The following is a 14,650-nucleotide window of genomic DNA, read 5'->3' as shown; positions in this document are numbered from 1 at the left end:
TTTGCAAAGCGAATGCCCGCCCATTCACTCACTCCATCCCCATGCCGGGCAGTTGCTTCAAAGTTCGAACTGTGAGCTTGCAGCCCCACCTCCACTTCACACCAATTTGTCGTCAACGACAGCACAGAAGACATAATTGTCCAAAAGGCTTCCCTTGCCCGTACTGGTTTAGTATCGTGTCATGTCTGCTGCATAAATTCGTTCACAAATTTACTTATCGCGGTATGTACGGATCCGTATGTGCTTTGCACGCACAACACATGATTGCCCAGAGTGATCATAACTCTTCCCTTCCGTAGCCCATGGCACATAGCCCGTAGCCCATAGCGGGGAGCACAGACCAGCAAAGGACCCCAGATTGGATTCTTCACTTGTCGGAAGCAATCCAGTTGTCAGCTTCTCTTCACCACATCCCGTCATCCACTATCAAGCCACGACAAGAACCCATCGCCACGCGACCTGCAATCGAGACAGGCATATCCAGCATTGTTAGGGTTTCCGACGACGCGCGCATGACTCCTGAGACTGCCCATCAAAGGAGTTTGCGCATCGTGGTTTTACAAGCCTCAAACCAACCTAAACCTGACCCTGAACCTCTACCTGTACCTGTACCTGTACCCCAAAGCCCAAGCACATTCCCCTGCCCGACAGCTTCGGCTTCGGCTTCAGCTTCAGCTTCCTACCAGACTCTACACCAGTCGACATTGGAAGCCTGACGACTCCGCACCAGTGTCGACAAGATCACCCAGAGGGAATTGCCTTGCGAGCCCCGATCTCTGACCATCAGCTGCTTTCCCTTCGACTGACGCCCATGGTCCCACCACCACCGCGAGCGTCCCACTCACAGTCTAGATCAGGAACTTTCACGCCCCTTCCCCCGTCCAGCCAGCCTCTGCAGACCGGCGGGCGGAGCTCTGCTGCGACCCCAATTACTGGCAGCCCGACCAGCGGTCACAGATTCGACACAACCATTACCATCACGCAGATCTATGTGCTCTTGAATCTGCTTAGAGACAATACCAAGGACAGAGCTAAGTGGGAACTTCAAGCAGATCAGCTCAAGAAGGTGTGTGGGTTGTTCCTTATTCTTCGACGGCACGCCTTGTTTCCAACCATGCTTGCCGCATCTCCTAGTCTGCCTTGTGTTGCTTGCTATCCACCCCTTATGCATCATTCTGATAGCTCTCGAAGCTATCAACACCTGTCCCTCAGTAGTGCAGAACGGCCCAGCTAATACAACTTCGTGAGCAGCTCATCGATGACCACGGCATGGAAGTCTTTCCAAGATACTTCGCCCGGCTGGTAGCCCAAAATGCCGGCACTATCTTCCAGGGCTCCAGCCGGCCTGCCCCAAATTCGGGCGACTATTCTCTACTCGTTGCAGAGATGGACAAGATATCACACGACCTCGACCAAGCGGGCAAGATAGCCGACTCCATCGAGACAGGGACCGACAACGTGTTTAGGAATTTCGACCTATCAACGTTCATGGAACATTTCAAGCTTGACGCACTGGAGAAGACCATCCTTGCGTTGGCTTTCAAATTTGGTTCCGATCCCAATCTCAAGACAAAGGGTTTGTTGCAGTCCTTGCAGATGCGCTCTTGGGTTTGCGCTGACGTATACAACCTCTAGCCGACGCCATTCTCTCTACTAACTTTCCGACCTTCGTAAATATCATAGCGCGGGCAGACTACGGCTCGCACGGCGACCTCGACGGTGACTTTATCGCCGCCATCGTCGACCGATATGTACAGGGCCACCCACCCAATTTCAACTCGCCGGCAAAACAGGAGCTAGCCCACAAGGTTCAAGCACGGTGGTCATCGATGGATCAAGCTGCTCCTTTGAACGTGCTGGCGGCGTTGGATTTGATGCGAGTCCTAGGTGACAAGCCAGCCAACGCGCTGACCCGGTATATCCAGCGGACAGGTGTTGATTTCACTCGAGATGAGGACACGTGCCATGGACACCTCGAAAACCGGCCAGACAATATCGATCTCAGCAAAGAGCAGCTATCTTCTGCCCTATTATATACCACGATCAGTCAAACACCTCGACACAATCCATCGACTCTCGTTTTAGCTCTCAGGCGAGTACTGCCTGCATCGTTCGTATGGCAGGACGTCCTTGCATACTTCGACCACCGTGACGTCAGGTTATCCTCCGAACAATTTTTGCGTTTGTATCAAGCTCTGCTGCCCATTGCTCAAGAACAACCGGCTTTCGATATTCAATGTCTATGGGGTGGCCAACATTGGGAAAACCCCGAAACTCAGCTGGCATTTATTTGCGCATTTGCGTCCTTAACCCCCGAGCAGTTGGACGCGACGTCCATTCCGCGACTACAAGCGACATTCAGCCTCGATGAATACGACCAGTCACCCCAAGAAGTCCGCGATAGGGCCGCGGAAGCTGTGAAGCACCCCCTGGTTTCCGAAACTGCTTTATCAGCTATCTTCCAGGTGGCTTTGCACTCGCTTCATGCTTCACAGAGCAGCGAGGCCAAACGCCTTTTCCAGCAGGTTGTCATTCCCAACCTCGACGTTTTCCTCGTTTCCGCTTTTGGCGTCCCAAAACCATGGCCAAATATGGCCATGGAGACAATGGGGTCACTATTCGCCGAGTTTCTCCACAAGAAGGGCCCTCTGAGTGCGTTCGTCATGGATAGTCTCTGGAGGAAGGATAAGAATTGGGTTAGGCAACGCCTGTTCGAAGCCCACGCCATGAAGCCACTTGATCTCCCCATCATATTCACCCATGCCATCAAGCACAACTGGCTAGATGATTTGGTGAATGTCCCTAACGGTTTTGGTTTCGACTTGGCGGCCCTGGCTCATGCTGAAGGGTTTCTGAATCTGCAGGAGTGGGCAAATGTTAATTTCCGGCAAGCTGCTGATATTTCACGGTCACTTCTCCAGTTCTTGGCTATCAAAGCAGACATGGAGTTGCGCTATCAACGACCGCCAGAGGGTCAGCTACCCCAGAAGGAAAGCTGGCCTTTGCAGGTAAAGACGGTGTCCGCCATGCTGCAGATTCTTGAGGATCTTTTGCCTGGAAACCCTCCCCTGCGGGAACTTGTGATGGTCCAGCGACAGTGTATTATTGCATACCCACGCCTGATCAACTATGGCGAGGGTTGCGACGACATCGTTGATGCAAACGGCGCAGCAGGCAATTCGCTACCGCAGCAAGCTGTTGTTCGTATGGAAGAGCATTTTAAGACGATGTACTCGAGCGATATACAGGTCAAGGATATCGTTGATACACTGCTCCGGTACAAACACTCGCGTGACCCTTTGGATCAGGACGTGTTTGCCTGCATGATCCATGGTTTATTCGACGAGTATTCTCACTTTCCCGATTACCCCCTGGAGGCGTTGGCAACAACGGCAGTACTTTTTGGTGGTATAATATCCCGCAAATTAATATCCGAGTTACCTCTGCGAGTTGGTCTCGGTATGATTCTAGAAGCCGTCAAGGATCACTCACCTGATGAATCCATGTACAAGTTTGGTCTCCAAGCTTTGATGCAATTGTTCAGCCGATTCCAGGAATGGCCTGGATTCTGCATTCAGTTGGTATCAATACCGGGCTTGCAAGGTACTGAAGCATGGAAGAAGGCTATGCAGGTCATCAAGGACAACGAAGAGGATGGCGGCCAAAACCAGAACGGCGTAGCAGGAAACACCGCGGGCACCACCGAAAGCGTGGTCAACGGCACAGGCATTGGTGGCGAAACGTCCTCGCCCCCGTTCAACTCCGTTCATGCTGACAACGCCCCTACCAACGTCCAGTTCGAAGCGCCAAATGAAACGACACAGGACCACATCCAGTTTGGGCTCAACAACCTTACTGCAGCTAAGTTGCACGGCGTCTTTTCTGATATACAACAACACCTGGAACGGCAATATCAGCAATGGTTCGCGGGTCATCTTGTGGAGGAACGTGCCAAGATGCAGCCTAATTATCATCAAGTTTACTTGGACTTTGTTCGGTTGTTCCAGGATAAAGCACTTTCTGCCGAAGTGCTGAGGCAGACGTACATCAGCGTGACTCGGATGATCAACGCTGAGAGTACAATGCAAAATTCTACCGAGCGAACCCACCTAAAGAATCTCGGCCAATGGCTTGGGCTTCTTACCATTGCAAGGGACCAACCTATCAAGCATCGAAATATAGCCTTCAAGCAACTCCTCGTGGAGGCTTATGACACAAAACGACTGATCGTGGTCATTCCATTTGTGTGCAAAGTACTTCTTCAAGGTGCCCGGTCGACCGTCTATAGACCACCGAACCCTTGGCTTATGGACATTCTTCACCTCCTTATTGAGCTGTACCATAATGGCGATCTCAAACTCAACTTGAAGTTCGAAATTGAGGTTCTTTGCAAGGATCTGAACCTTGATCACAAGAGCATTGAACCGTCACAGGAACTCTCGCAACACCGGGCACATGTTGACGAAATCGCTGATCTAGCGACTGTCGAAGCGCTTGAGCCATTTGAGAACCTCACGCTCAACGGTGTCACTGGTGCGCCTGGCTTGTCGCCCCATCCCGTGCAGGTGACAATTCCAGACCTCACAGCGCAGCTATCGATACCTCCCAACAATGAGATGGTTGTTAGCGCTGCTCGGTTACTTGACATTGTTCGTCAAGCCCTTACACGTGCACTGCATGACATCATCACGCCCGTGGTAGATAGATCCGTCACTATTGCTGCGATATCGACACAACAGATGATTCATAAGGACTTCGCGACTGAGCTGGATGAGAAGCGCATTCGCGAATCAGCAATCACTATGGTGAAGGCGACAGCTGGCAGTCTAGCTCTTGTTACAAGCAAGGAGCCGTTGCGAGCTAACATTACCAACTACATGCGCCAGCTTTCGAGCGAGCTGCAACAGCCCCTACCCGAAGGAACCATCATAATGTGCGTCACCTCCAATCTCGACCTGGCTTGCAGTGTCATTGAGAAGCATGCCGAAGAACGTGCCGTGCCCGAAATCGAGGAAATGATCGAGCAGGAACTGGAGGCTAGGAGACGTCATCGTCTTCAACGGCCGAATGACCCTTATGTTGATCCAGGATTGAGTCGTTGGGCGATGACTATCCCGAACCCTTACAAGCTATCTCCGAACATGACTGGTCTGAACCAAGAGCAGCTTGCCATCTACGAAGAGTTTGGAAGGCAGTCGCGGGCGTTGGCACCAGCAACACAAGTACATGCTGCATCCGCCTCCGATGCAACACGCAGTGTTGCAAATGAGGTTCTTCAAGACCAATTCAGCTCCGTTCCAAACTTGCCAACACCCTCCGAGACTCCTTCTATGCCGCATATGCCGCCACAACTTCCGTATCCTCACGGACAACAAGGCGCAATCACAAATGGTCGACCTAGTGGTGCACCCCTCAACCAAATCGATGCTCGCGCTCTTGCGGAGCGTGTTCAGAAGTTATTGACGGACCTTCAACGCGCCGCTGCGGATGCACGCGAGGACCATTTCGGAGACCTACCAAGAAACCATCCAGTTATGGAAGCCGTTGATGCGTTAACTCAGCTTATCATCAGGACGTCCCAATCATCTGATGATTTCGCTATTTACGTAGCCGACAAAATCACTCAAAGCCTGTTTAGTTCTATTGATCACAACTCCTTGGTTCTCGAGAGTCTGGTTCATGTCCTCGAGTCTCTACTGAAAATCTATGGAGGATCTGGCACAGGTCTGCTGGACAGGGTTCAGGCATCCGTTGATCAACAGCCTTTGCAAAGTTTCTTGAATGCAGAGTTAGTCACCGTTCTCCTTGGAACCGACCTTCTCAACTTGCAGGTCGTCGACGAAGCTGCAAAGGCGGCCCTGACTGAGAGACGGCCCGGGTCTCTTGAATTCTTCGAGAGAGTTTGGGATTTAACTCTTGGCTCGGAGAGACCTATCGCTCTCTACGGCGACTTCATTGGCAGTCTACCTCAAGCCTGGAATTGGATCAATGCCGAACCTGACCTCGAGGCTTGTCAACGTCTCAAGACAAAGATCCTCAACTCGGGTATAATTCCACCTGAGCACCTCGTTAAAAACGCCCAGATGGAGCAGTTCGAGTACCTTTTCGAGGAGTGGATGCGCCAATATTACAACCACAACACACCAGACAAGGCAGCCACCTCATTCGCCAGGCAACTACTCGAGAAAGGCATTGTCACGAACAAGGATGATTTATCTTCGTTCCTCCGACGCGCCTTGGAGCTTGCAGTGAACTACCACGAACAAGCCACTCTCGCGGGCGCTCTGAACCACGACTGCTTCAATGCGATTGATGCATTGGTCAATCTCATAGCAGTACTGGCTCAAGTCAATATCATGCAGCATAGCGATGCTGCACGTGGCGCCGTAATCTTTTTTGACATAGTCTTCATGTTGGGCACTTTAGTCCTCAATCATCACCACACCCAGAGGGGCGAACATTTCAATTCCCGGGCATTCTTCCGCTTCTTTGCGATGCTGATTTGCGAGGCCAGTCGGGTCTTTGATCAATTCGCAACATCAGCAACCGTGTCCCCGTCTGATGTTGAGGTTCACCGACAAGAATATCTACTTCGAGTTGCCGCTACCTTCGCACAAATTGTGCCAGATCGTTTCCCAGGCTTTGCCTTCCATTGGCTGGAACTTATACAGCACCGACTCTTCATGCCCGAGCTACTAAGCTCTGAGCCGAGCCGCGGCTGGGAGTCGTTCACTCAACTAGTCGTAGCGCTTCTTCGTAACGTAAGTGAGCATCTCAAGGTCACCGACATGCACGACGTTGCGAAGGAGTACGCACGAGCTGCAGTCAAATTCATGATTGTTTTGCAGCATGATTTCCCTGAATTCCTCGCGGCAAACCACGTGCAGTTGTGCACTCCGCTACCGCCACATGCTACGCAGTTCAGAAACATCATTCTGTCTGCACAACCACGTGGCGACATTGCCGACTCCACTCTGAGCCACTATGATGTAGCCGAGAGTTATCTTCGAGAAAGTGGTCTGCTTGACCTGGTCGATCAGCTTCTCCAGCAAGGACCATCGGAAGACGCGATTGCGCATCTGACTCATGCCGTTAGCCGGACTGATGCTCGATCGACTATCTTTGGAAACGTACCCATTACGACAAACACAGCACTGATCAGTGCTGTGGTGTTGTATGTCGGCACCTTCGCCATCAAGCGAGCAAAGCAGGACAGTGACCTGTTCAACCCTAGATCTCCAGATGCTGCCACGCTATCTCTTTTGGCACACGAGCTTAATGCGGAGTCACGCTACTTCTTCCTCGCAAGCATCATTGATGAGCTTCGGTTCGCTGGACCTCACTCGAGCTATTATAGCAAATTCTTGTTTGAACTTTGGGGCGACGATGTCAACGACCCAGAAGAAGTTGACATCCGCCAGCAGATGGCTCGTATACTTCTCGAACGTTTCTCGGGCTACTGGCCGCAGCCTTGGGGTCTGGTTTACGTCACTCTCGAGCTCCTTAGGAACGATAAATACGTATTTTTCGATCAACCTTTTATCAAGGCCGACCGAGAAGTACGAGAGCGCTTTCAGGGCATTTTTCGAAGCATTGATAATATGCCCTGAGCCAGGGCGAAATCGAAGCACGCCTGATTTCCCCCCACGTGCCACCATTGTATAATGATCCAGGCTTGGATTCACTACTTTATCATCTCTAATATGAACCACCACTCGTTCTCTGCGTTGTCGGCGCGTTCTGCACGGTACGAGCGGTGTCTTGAACAGTTTGGAATTTAGGCAACGGAGCCTGGTTTGGAGGCATGAACGATGGGGGGGTTTAGACGTCACTACTTTACAGACAGCGGTCACGATACCTGTATAAACGGTCGCGCTTGGCGTTTGATTCGGCGGTAAAAACTCATACGATGATGATGATGCCTATTCGTTTGAACGATGACTATAGCATTCTAGAGGCGTCAAAGGGGCTTTGGGAAGAATGGATTTCTGAATTGCATTATACTGGTCTGTAACCTACATGTCTTTTTTTTTTTTTTTTTTCTATTTGAAAAGAGGGAAAGCGGAGGACAAAAAGTGGTTGCTGGTCTTGATCCCACTTGGGCATGTGGTTCAAGGTTATCGGCCGTCTTTATCGTACAAGCTTCCTCAGGTTGTATTAATATAGATCTGCACAGATTATTATGTTCATCCATTGCCAATTTGCGACAGACCTGCCATTGCTCGTTTTGAGAGAAACTTTTTAGTGTTCATCTGTCTCTCGTCACGGCAAATGGTTTCCAAAAAGAAAAAAATAAAGGAAAACAAAGGAAGAAAAAAAGTTATTCCTACCTTTGTTGTTCGTCTCGCCCACGGGACACGACAGTCGCCAGCTAATCAGCACCCAAAGCAGATCATTTGTATGTGCACAGGATGAATGAATGTCATGTATTCGTGTACGAAAGAAGCCCTACCACAACTTATCACAATTGACGTGGAAAAGTACCCACCTACCACTAATGCAACTTGTTGCCTTGCAGGTAAGCTTTGCCGAGGCAGGGATATGGTGCACGAATTGTTTAGTAATCAGTTATAGGCTCATTGGAGGCAGTCGGATAGGCCTCGTCCTATTTTTGGCATTACTTCGGGCCTGACAAAGCAAGATCTGGACGTTTTCGGATGCAGAGATGCAGAGATGGAGTGATCGTCCGTTGTTTAGTGAACATGCACCTCTAGGCCTTACACAAGTCCTCAAAAGATGAAGCATACTGCAGGTGGGTCCGCTGCAGAACCACACCGGACGGCCACGTCCTTGACGTGGATACTGCTGGGAGTACCGCCCGCTGGCCATACATAGGGCCTCCGGCTGTCGTCGGAGCGTACAGTGTTACCCGGTCTTGGATAAAGTCTGTGTTCACAATGTTTACTGAACATGGTCCGATACTATACTGTGCAGAATGCACCGGACGACCTGTGGTTGATAATATATGAAAATGCATGCCGAGGCTGCCCACAGGGTATTCACAATCTTGTTGGGATGATGTGAACAAGAGCGAGTGAATCAACGAATATAAACTATGCATTCACTGCCACGTTTGACATTGATCCCGCCTGTCTCGATTCCACAAGACAGCCAAACAACCGTTTTAGTCACAAGTTCTACAACAGAACAACACAAGCAAACCCCCCCTTGAATATACACTTACTTCTCTATATAGAAGAAATGCCTATCTGGCACATCTTTCACCCCTCCAGCGTCTTCACGGACCCGCGCGAGAAGGCAGAGCTCGTCAAATCCATCACGCCTCTCTACACCGGGGGCGGTCTCCCATCGTTCTACGTCAACGTGTACTTCCACAAATTCGCCCCGGGCGACGCCTGGACCGACTACCGGTACATGGGCGACGTCGCGGAGCTACAGGGCGGAGATGCGGTGGAGGGCGTCCGGAAGAGGGAGAGGCCCTTCGTCAGATTTCAGATCGACCAGATTGCCGTCCATATTGAGAACGAGGAGTGGGCCAGGAGGTGGTGTGATAAGGTTGATCAAGTATGTGCTGGGACCCCCCCCCCCTCCCCGGTTTCTATGTTTCCTATTTTACCATTGCTTCTTTCCTCTGTTTTCGATGTTGTCTTCCAAACGTGAAGATGTTCGGCTGCCACGATGCTAGTCCTTGTGCTCCTCTGTCCCCGGGCGAAGCATCAAACGGCATACGGACGCAATCCCGACAACAATCGAGGCTGACCTGGTTGGCAATTCCTTCAGGCGCTCAAGCCCCACATCGCCGACAAAGGGTATGATTGGGAGTACCACATCGACGAGACGCCGCGGTCCCTGTGGCGCATCAACGGGCTGGCGGCGCCGCCATGGAAGGGCGAGGTGGAGCGGAAGTGGTTCGTGGAGAACAAGCCGACCCCTTGGGTCGAAGAGGACAAGACTGATGGGGGCGATGCGAAGCTGTAGTGGAAACGAGCGGCGGGTTTCGTATCCGTCTCTCGATATGATGCAGCACGGGTGAGTTATAATAGTCAATATAGGGTTTGAGAAGAACAACATCATACTTGTGACATATTCGCACCTTTCTAGACCACACCCGCTCTCACTACGAATAGTCAAAGTTGTCAAGCGCAACTCATAGAAAGGCTTATATGGTAGTCAAAGGAATCCATTCTCGAATATATGGTCCCGAGTAGGCATTTCAGGCGTGTTGAGAGTGTAATAGAGAAACAAACAGGTCGTGGGACAGTAGTCGAAAAAAAGAACAGCAGTAGTGCAGAAGAGCGGTTGACTGGGATTGGCAATTTACAAATATTCAGCTCTCTCAAATTTCAGCAGCCAAGGTATCCGTACAAGTATATATTGAGACTCAGCTCACTACCCGAGAAATGGGGCTCTGAACCTGATTGTGCGTTTACTCCTATCTGTTATGAGCTCAAGTTAGCAGTAGACAAGCTCTTATCAACTCCAGCAAGTCTCTGGGGGCGAACAAGATGAATAGTGAGGTACTGGAAAGCTAGCACAAAACTATTAGCAAATTTAGTTGACAGGTTTCGTTCTCATCTTAGTCCTATCTTGAACACATTATCGCTAACAGTCATGAGCCGTTCCGTGTCTCAACGCCAGGGGTATCTTTTTCTAAAAACAATCATTACTCAACAATTTCATTTTAGCTTTTGCGTCATGGCTCCTTTCGTCGCAAATTCAAGATCGTCTCCAGCTTGAGGTCACCCTTGGCGCCCCACCCAGCCTGTCCCCCTTCGATTTCAGGTCTGACGCTTGTATACCAAGTCCAGGCACGCCTGTCCAGCTCAGCAGCACTCAGATGGTCAGCCCAGCTATCATACACTAATCTCAGTGCACCTAGCAGCCTTCCCAGATTCTCTTCTTTTTCGTCTTGGAGAGCCTTAGCTGTCTTTTTCTTTGGCGCGGTCGTTGAGTCCTCGCCCTCTTCCTTGCGGTCTGCAAAGCTTCTCAGGAGGTAACCTCTTGCCGCCTCCGGTCTGTGTACAGGCATACCAACCACGCCTGCCTCGTGAGATCTGCCGCCCGATGTGGCGCTAGATGTTGCTTTCTGCTTCATGGCCTCAAGATCTAAACCCCATACCGCCTCGCCGCCTAAGCTTGCTTTTGCGCCCGTGACTCTAAGTCGTTCCGCTAGTGCCTCCTTCAGGCAGTTTCGCATGATGCGCCAGCGGTCAGGCCCGAGCATGATACCACCATACCAGCGAGTCATGACGACCAGAGTATTAACAGCGTCAGACTCTCGCATGACCTTGAGAAGAAAATCGCCGCAACCAGACTCGCCGTCGTCGTTGGAGTCCTCTTTGATGGTGAATGAGCCGAACATATCGGGCTTCTTGACGCGGTAAGCCCAGGCGTTGTGACTTGCCGTCTGTAGATTTGGGATCGAACCAAAGAGTGCCTGTAGAGTCGGTTGCCTCTGTGATGCTTCCGTGATTTGTGTCGCTCGTACGATGAACGTCGACTGTTTCAAGGAGACGGGCGAGCTCGCTGCCCATGTCTTCGATGTATGCGCCAGCGGTCCTGGCTTCTCTTTGGTGGTAACAGCATGATCCTTATCTTTTTCTTCTTCTTCCTTCTTGGTGTTCAGTTGGCCCTCCACGGCATCGTGCTTTGCCGCCTCGTCGGCGCCCTTTTCTTCCCCGCCCTTCTCTTCCTCGCCCTTCCACTCATACCCTCCCCGCTTCAACACCGTAATTTCCCGCCCCATGACCCTAATCCTAGGCTGTCCATGCCCCCAGCCCTCATCATCGGCGCTCGGCCCCTTGTCTAGCCCGATACTTACGGCCTTGCTCCGCGAGTTCGCGCTCACGACCGCCTGCGCCAGGCTCAGCCTCGAGCTCGGCGGCTGCTCCGGCATCGTGTGCCTCAGCAGCTCGACGGCGAACGCGAGAACGAGAGGCGCGCGGTTCGTGACGAGCGTCGTCCTCGAGATGAGCTCCTCGTCCGTCTCGCAGGGCAGCGACAGCGAATCCTCGTACTCGGCCGGCGGCATGGATGCCGGGCCATCCACGAACAACGGATTATCGCTTGCCGAGGAGGAGGTTTTGGAGCGCTTGGCAGACTGGAGCAGCTCGGCGCCGGCGCGCTTGCTACTGGAGGACAGGCTCGGGTTCTTGAGGCGTGCTTTGCAGGCGTTATGGAGGGAGCGGGCGGCTTTGGGATCGGTGATTGCGGACTCGATCTCGGAGAGGGGTGCTTCGGCAATTTGGTGAATGCTTGAAAAGAGGAAGACGATGTGAGCTTCTGTGCCTAGTGGTTGGTCACTTGTGAGAACTGGGAGCAACATACGTCCGTAGGTTCTTGGCTTGGAGAGCCCTCACACGCATCATGGCATCTTTTATGGGCACTTTGCCCACAGTCAGAAGACGGAGTAGCTCCTGAAGATCTTGTTGCGAAGCCATGGTGAAGAGATCCCCTCGATGATAGGCTCCAAAGCAGAAACCGTCGAGATTCCTAACCGTTGTCCCCAATGTTGGAACCCCAAACTCGAGGGCGAAAGGCGCGTAGTCAATTAACCTGACCTAGGTTAGTCTAGATTAGATGCACGACGCGCATCTACACAAAGACCTGCGTCATAGGCGACCGCCGCTGATAAGATAACAGCCACTAGACTGTGTAAGATAATTATAAGACTTATTGCCACATTGCAGATGACAACCGCTATTTTACTCGTCACTATAACCTGTAATTCTATCGAGTTAATCCTATCGAGTCAAATAAATGGCCAACCGCTATCTTTTTAAATGGAAATATAGACATGTGAAACAAAACATGTCACATTACGAATATATGTGCTTCAAGGCTCAGCTGCGCAACCAAAACAATCCAAGATTTACACCGGCAGAATAGAAAAGGAGACCAGCAACTGCAACCATAACCGCATGTACAGCAGCCCTGGGACATTTAACTGTGTCATCGCTCACAGTCAAATAGGATGCTACGGGCATGAGTGGCACAGTCACGGCGGCCAATAGGAAGACCCGTTTCACACTGATCGGCTTTTGTCATTTCCATCCATTCTCTGATTTACTTGACTACCCGTTCGAACTTGAATAGGACTTGTTGGGAATTGTATATAATTTAATCTTCTAATGGTCTACTGGTAACTTGCGACCACGTGAATTCCCAGTTATGCTATGAATCTTACAGTCTTCATTAGGAGCAGTAATATCTTTATAGAAAAAAGAATGGTACTAATATAGCATCTTCCAAATAAGCTCATCGAGGATTTATAATCATGTGTATAACTTGGGTTGACCTCGTCTAGCACATCTCCAAAGTAGGCGTACTGGTCGAGACGGACAAAGTGATCAGAGGTTCACTCGTACAAACGCAGCTCAATGTGCGTCGAACTATGCTGCGGCTTATGGATGAGAGCACCCAGGCTTACTTCTCGGTTTATCTCATCACCGATTTCCTGAAGCATGACCATGTCAGCGCGAGAACAAAGCTGGTGCACATGCCCAAAGACAGGCCCCCAGGATTAGGAAAGTCAGGTCCGCCGATTGGGAGGCGAGAATAAACATTTTTGATGAGAACCAGTCCAGATATGTGGAACTTTGGGGAGTTCGGCAGGCATCTGTGAGATGATTACATCCTACCCCATCCTGGGAGAGTCACCTAACGGAGATACCGGCGCCTGGCTTTGCCCATCAAACTCCCAGGCAAAGTCTCACTTTCCGGGAACTCTATTTATGCGGCATCGCTAGAGTCATATTATTCCTTACAAGAGGCCACTCTATCCTAAGTGCATCACTTCTCCCCAAACGACTCAAGACCCGTCATCAAATTTACGCATTCTCATAACAACGAACCCCTCGACTGATGGTGTCTCACAGAACTCCGCGGTTTGCTGCTACTCCACCCTCCGGTCTGGCAGCCACACCAGTTTTATCGGAGCAGCCAGGATCTGGGGCGGCAGGCTCGTAAGACCATATGATAGGGCGGATAAGCAAGCAGTTGCACTCGCAGTGTTTAGTAGCCCGGAAAACTACGATGAGTTTGGATCGCTATCACCACTTCTGCGTACTCGGGCGCCCAGGCACCTGCAAGTTGTGGTTGTATGGCAACGGATATAGACCATGATAACTACTGTTCGAAATAACGGTGGGGCCACTGTTTTCACAGTGCCATAGGTTGATAATATGGAATACACAAAGCCGGTGTATGGGATGGAAGGAAGGTAAGGCAGAATCCCTCAGGCGTGTCTCAGGTTCTGTTGACCATCACGCATCATTTCGTTTCCATTGTTATCTAGGCTAAATTTGCTTTACTGCGCCATAAAACTCTTATCCTCTGTGGAAGCATTCATTGACGTTATGAGGGCCTGCATACCATTAGTATGGTCTTCAAAATGTATAGAAAGTTAGGACTAATTGGTCGCCGCAAAGCCATGGATTTGCTACTTTAGCTGCTTGAATTTTCTATACTATGTGAATGACACATTTTGGGTAGAGTATAGCCACGGCTATATTCTGCGCTAGCAAGAGCTTCCATAATGGTCTGTGCTTGCCGTAGCAACTCTAGCTTCCAACAGTGGAGATATACTATATCTCCACTCGCAAGGGACAAGAGGCCGCCGCGGTACCAAGCTGCCAAGTGCTCAAAAGGCGCACATTTTGTATCCTTGACTGGGCTTGCTAATCTCGCG

The 14,650-nt window shown here is 50.8% G+C and overlaps 3 protein-coding genes across 3 annotated transcripts; 2 read left to right on the top strand and 1 right to left on the bottom strand.

Moving 5' to 3' along the window:
• Nucleotides 1-811: 811 nt before the first annotated feature.
• On the top strand, nucleotides 812-7,610 carry BKA67DRAFT_523458 (CCR4-Not complex component, Not1-domain-containing protein; the record flags this gene model as incomplete). Its single annotated transcript, XM_046098472.1, has 3 exons — nucleotides 812-1,066; nucleotides 1,252-1,576; nucleotides 1,636-7,610. 3 exons carry the CDS (start codon nucleotides 812-814, stop codon nucleotides 7,608-7,610), a joined length of 6,555 nt encoding a protein of 2,184 aa, XP_045954045.1.
• Nucleotides 7,611-9,201: 1,591 nt separating this feature from the next.
• On the top strand, nucleotides 9,202-9,939 carry BKA67DRAFT_539389 (putative oxalocrotonate tautomerase; the record flags this gene model as incomplete). Its single annotated transcript, XM_046100624.1, has 2 exons — nucleotides 9,202-9,525; nucleotides 9,742-9,939. The coding sequence occupies 2 exons, from the start codon at nucleotides 9,202-9,204 to the stop codon at nucleotides 9,937-9,939; spliced, it is 522 nt and encodes a 173-aa protein (XP_045954044.1).
• A 223-nt stretch (nucleotides 9,940-10,162) lies between these two features.
• BKA67DRAFT_577774 (uncharacterized protein) lies at nucleotides 10,163-12,517 on the bottom strand. Its single transcript, XM_046103657.1, has 2 exons — nucleotides 12,289-12,517; nucleotides 10,163-12,215 (listed from the first exon to the last, which is right to left on the bottom strand). Exons 1-2 carry the CDS (start codon nucleotides 12,399-12,401, stop codon nucleotides 10,655-10,657), a joined length of 1,674 nt encoding a protein of 557 aa, XP_045954043.1. The 5' UTR covers nucleotides 12,402-12,517; the 3' UTR covers nucleotides 10,163-10,654.
• Nucleotides 12,518-14,650: the final 2,133 nt, after the last annotated feature.

Source organism: Truncatella angustata (genome assembly GCF_020726525.1).
Source record: "Truncatella angustata strain MPI-SDFR-AT-0073 chromosome Unknown BKA67scaffold_8, whole genome shotgun sequence".
Classification (NCBI taxonomy): Eukaryota; Fungi; Ascomycota; class Sordariomycetes; order Amphisphaeriales; family Sporocadaceae; genus Truncatella; species Truncatella angustata.
The sequence above is the reverse complement of the archived record's forward strand: the minus strand, read 5'-3'. Positions and strand labels throughout refer to the sequence as shown.

What these genes read in the sequence shown, in the direction of transcription:
- BKA67DRAFT_577774 (XM_046103657.1), bottom strand. Translation starts at nt 12,401, where the DNA reads ATGGCTTCGCAACAAGATCTTCAGGAGCTACTCCGTCTTCTGACTGTG. An exon ending in CAAGCCAAGAACCTACGGAC is followed by an intron (nt 12,216 to 12,288) that starts GTATGTTGCTCC and finishes CCTCTTTTCAAG; the next exon opens with CATTCACCAAATTGCCGAAG.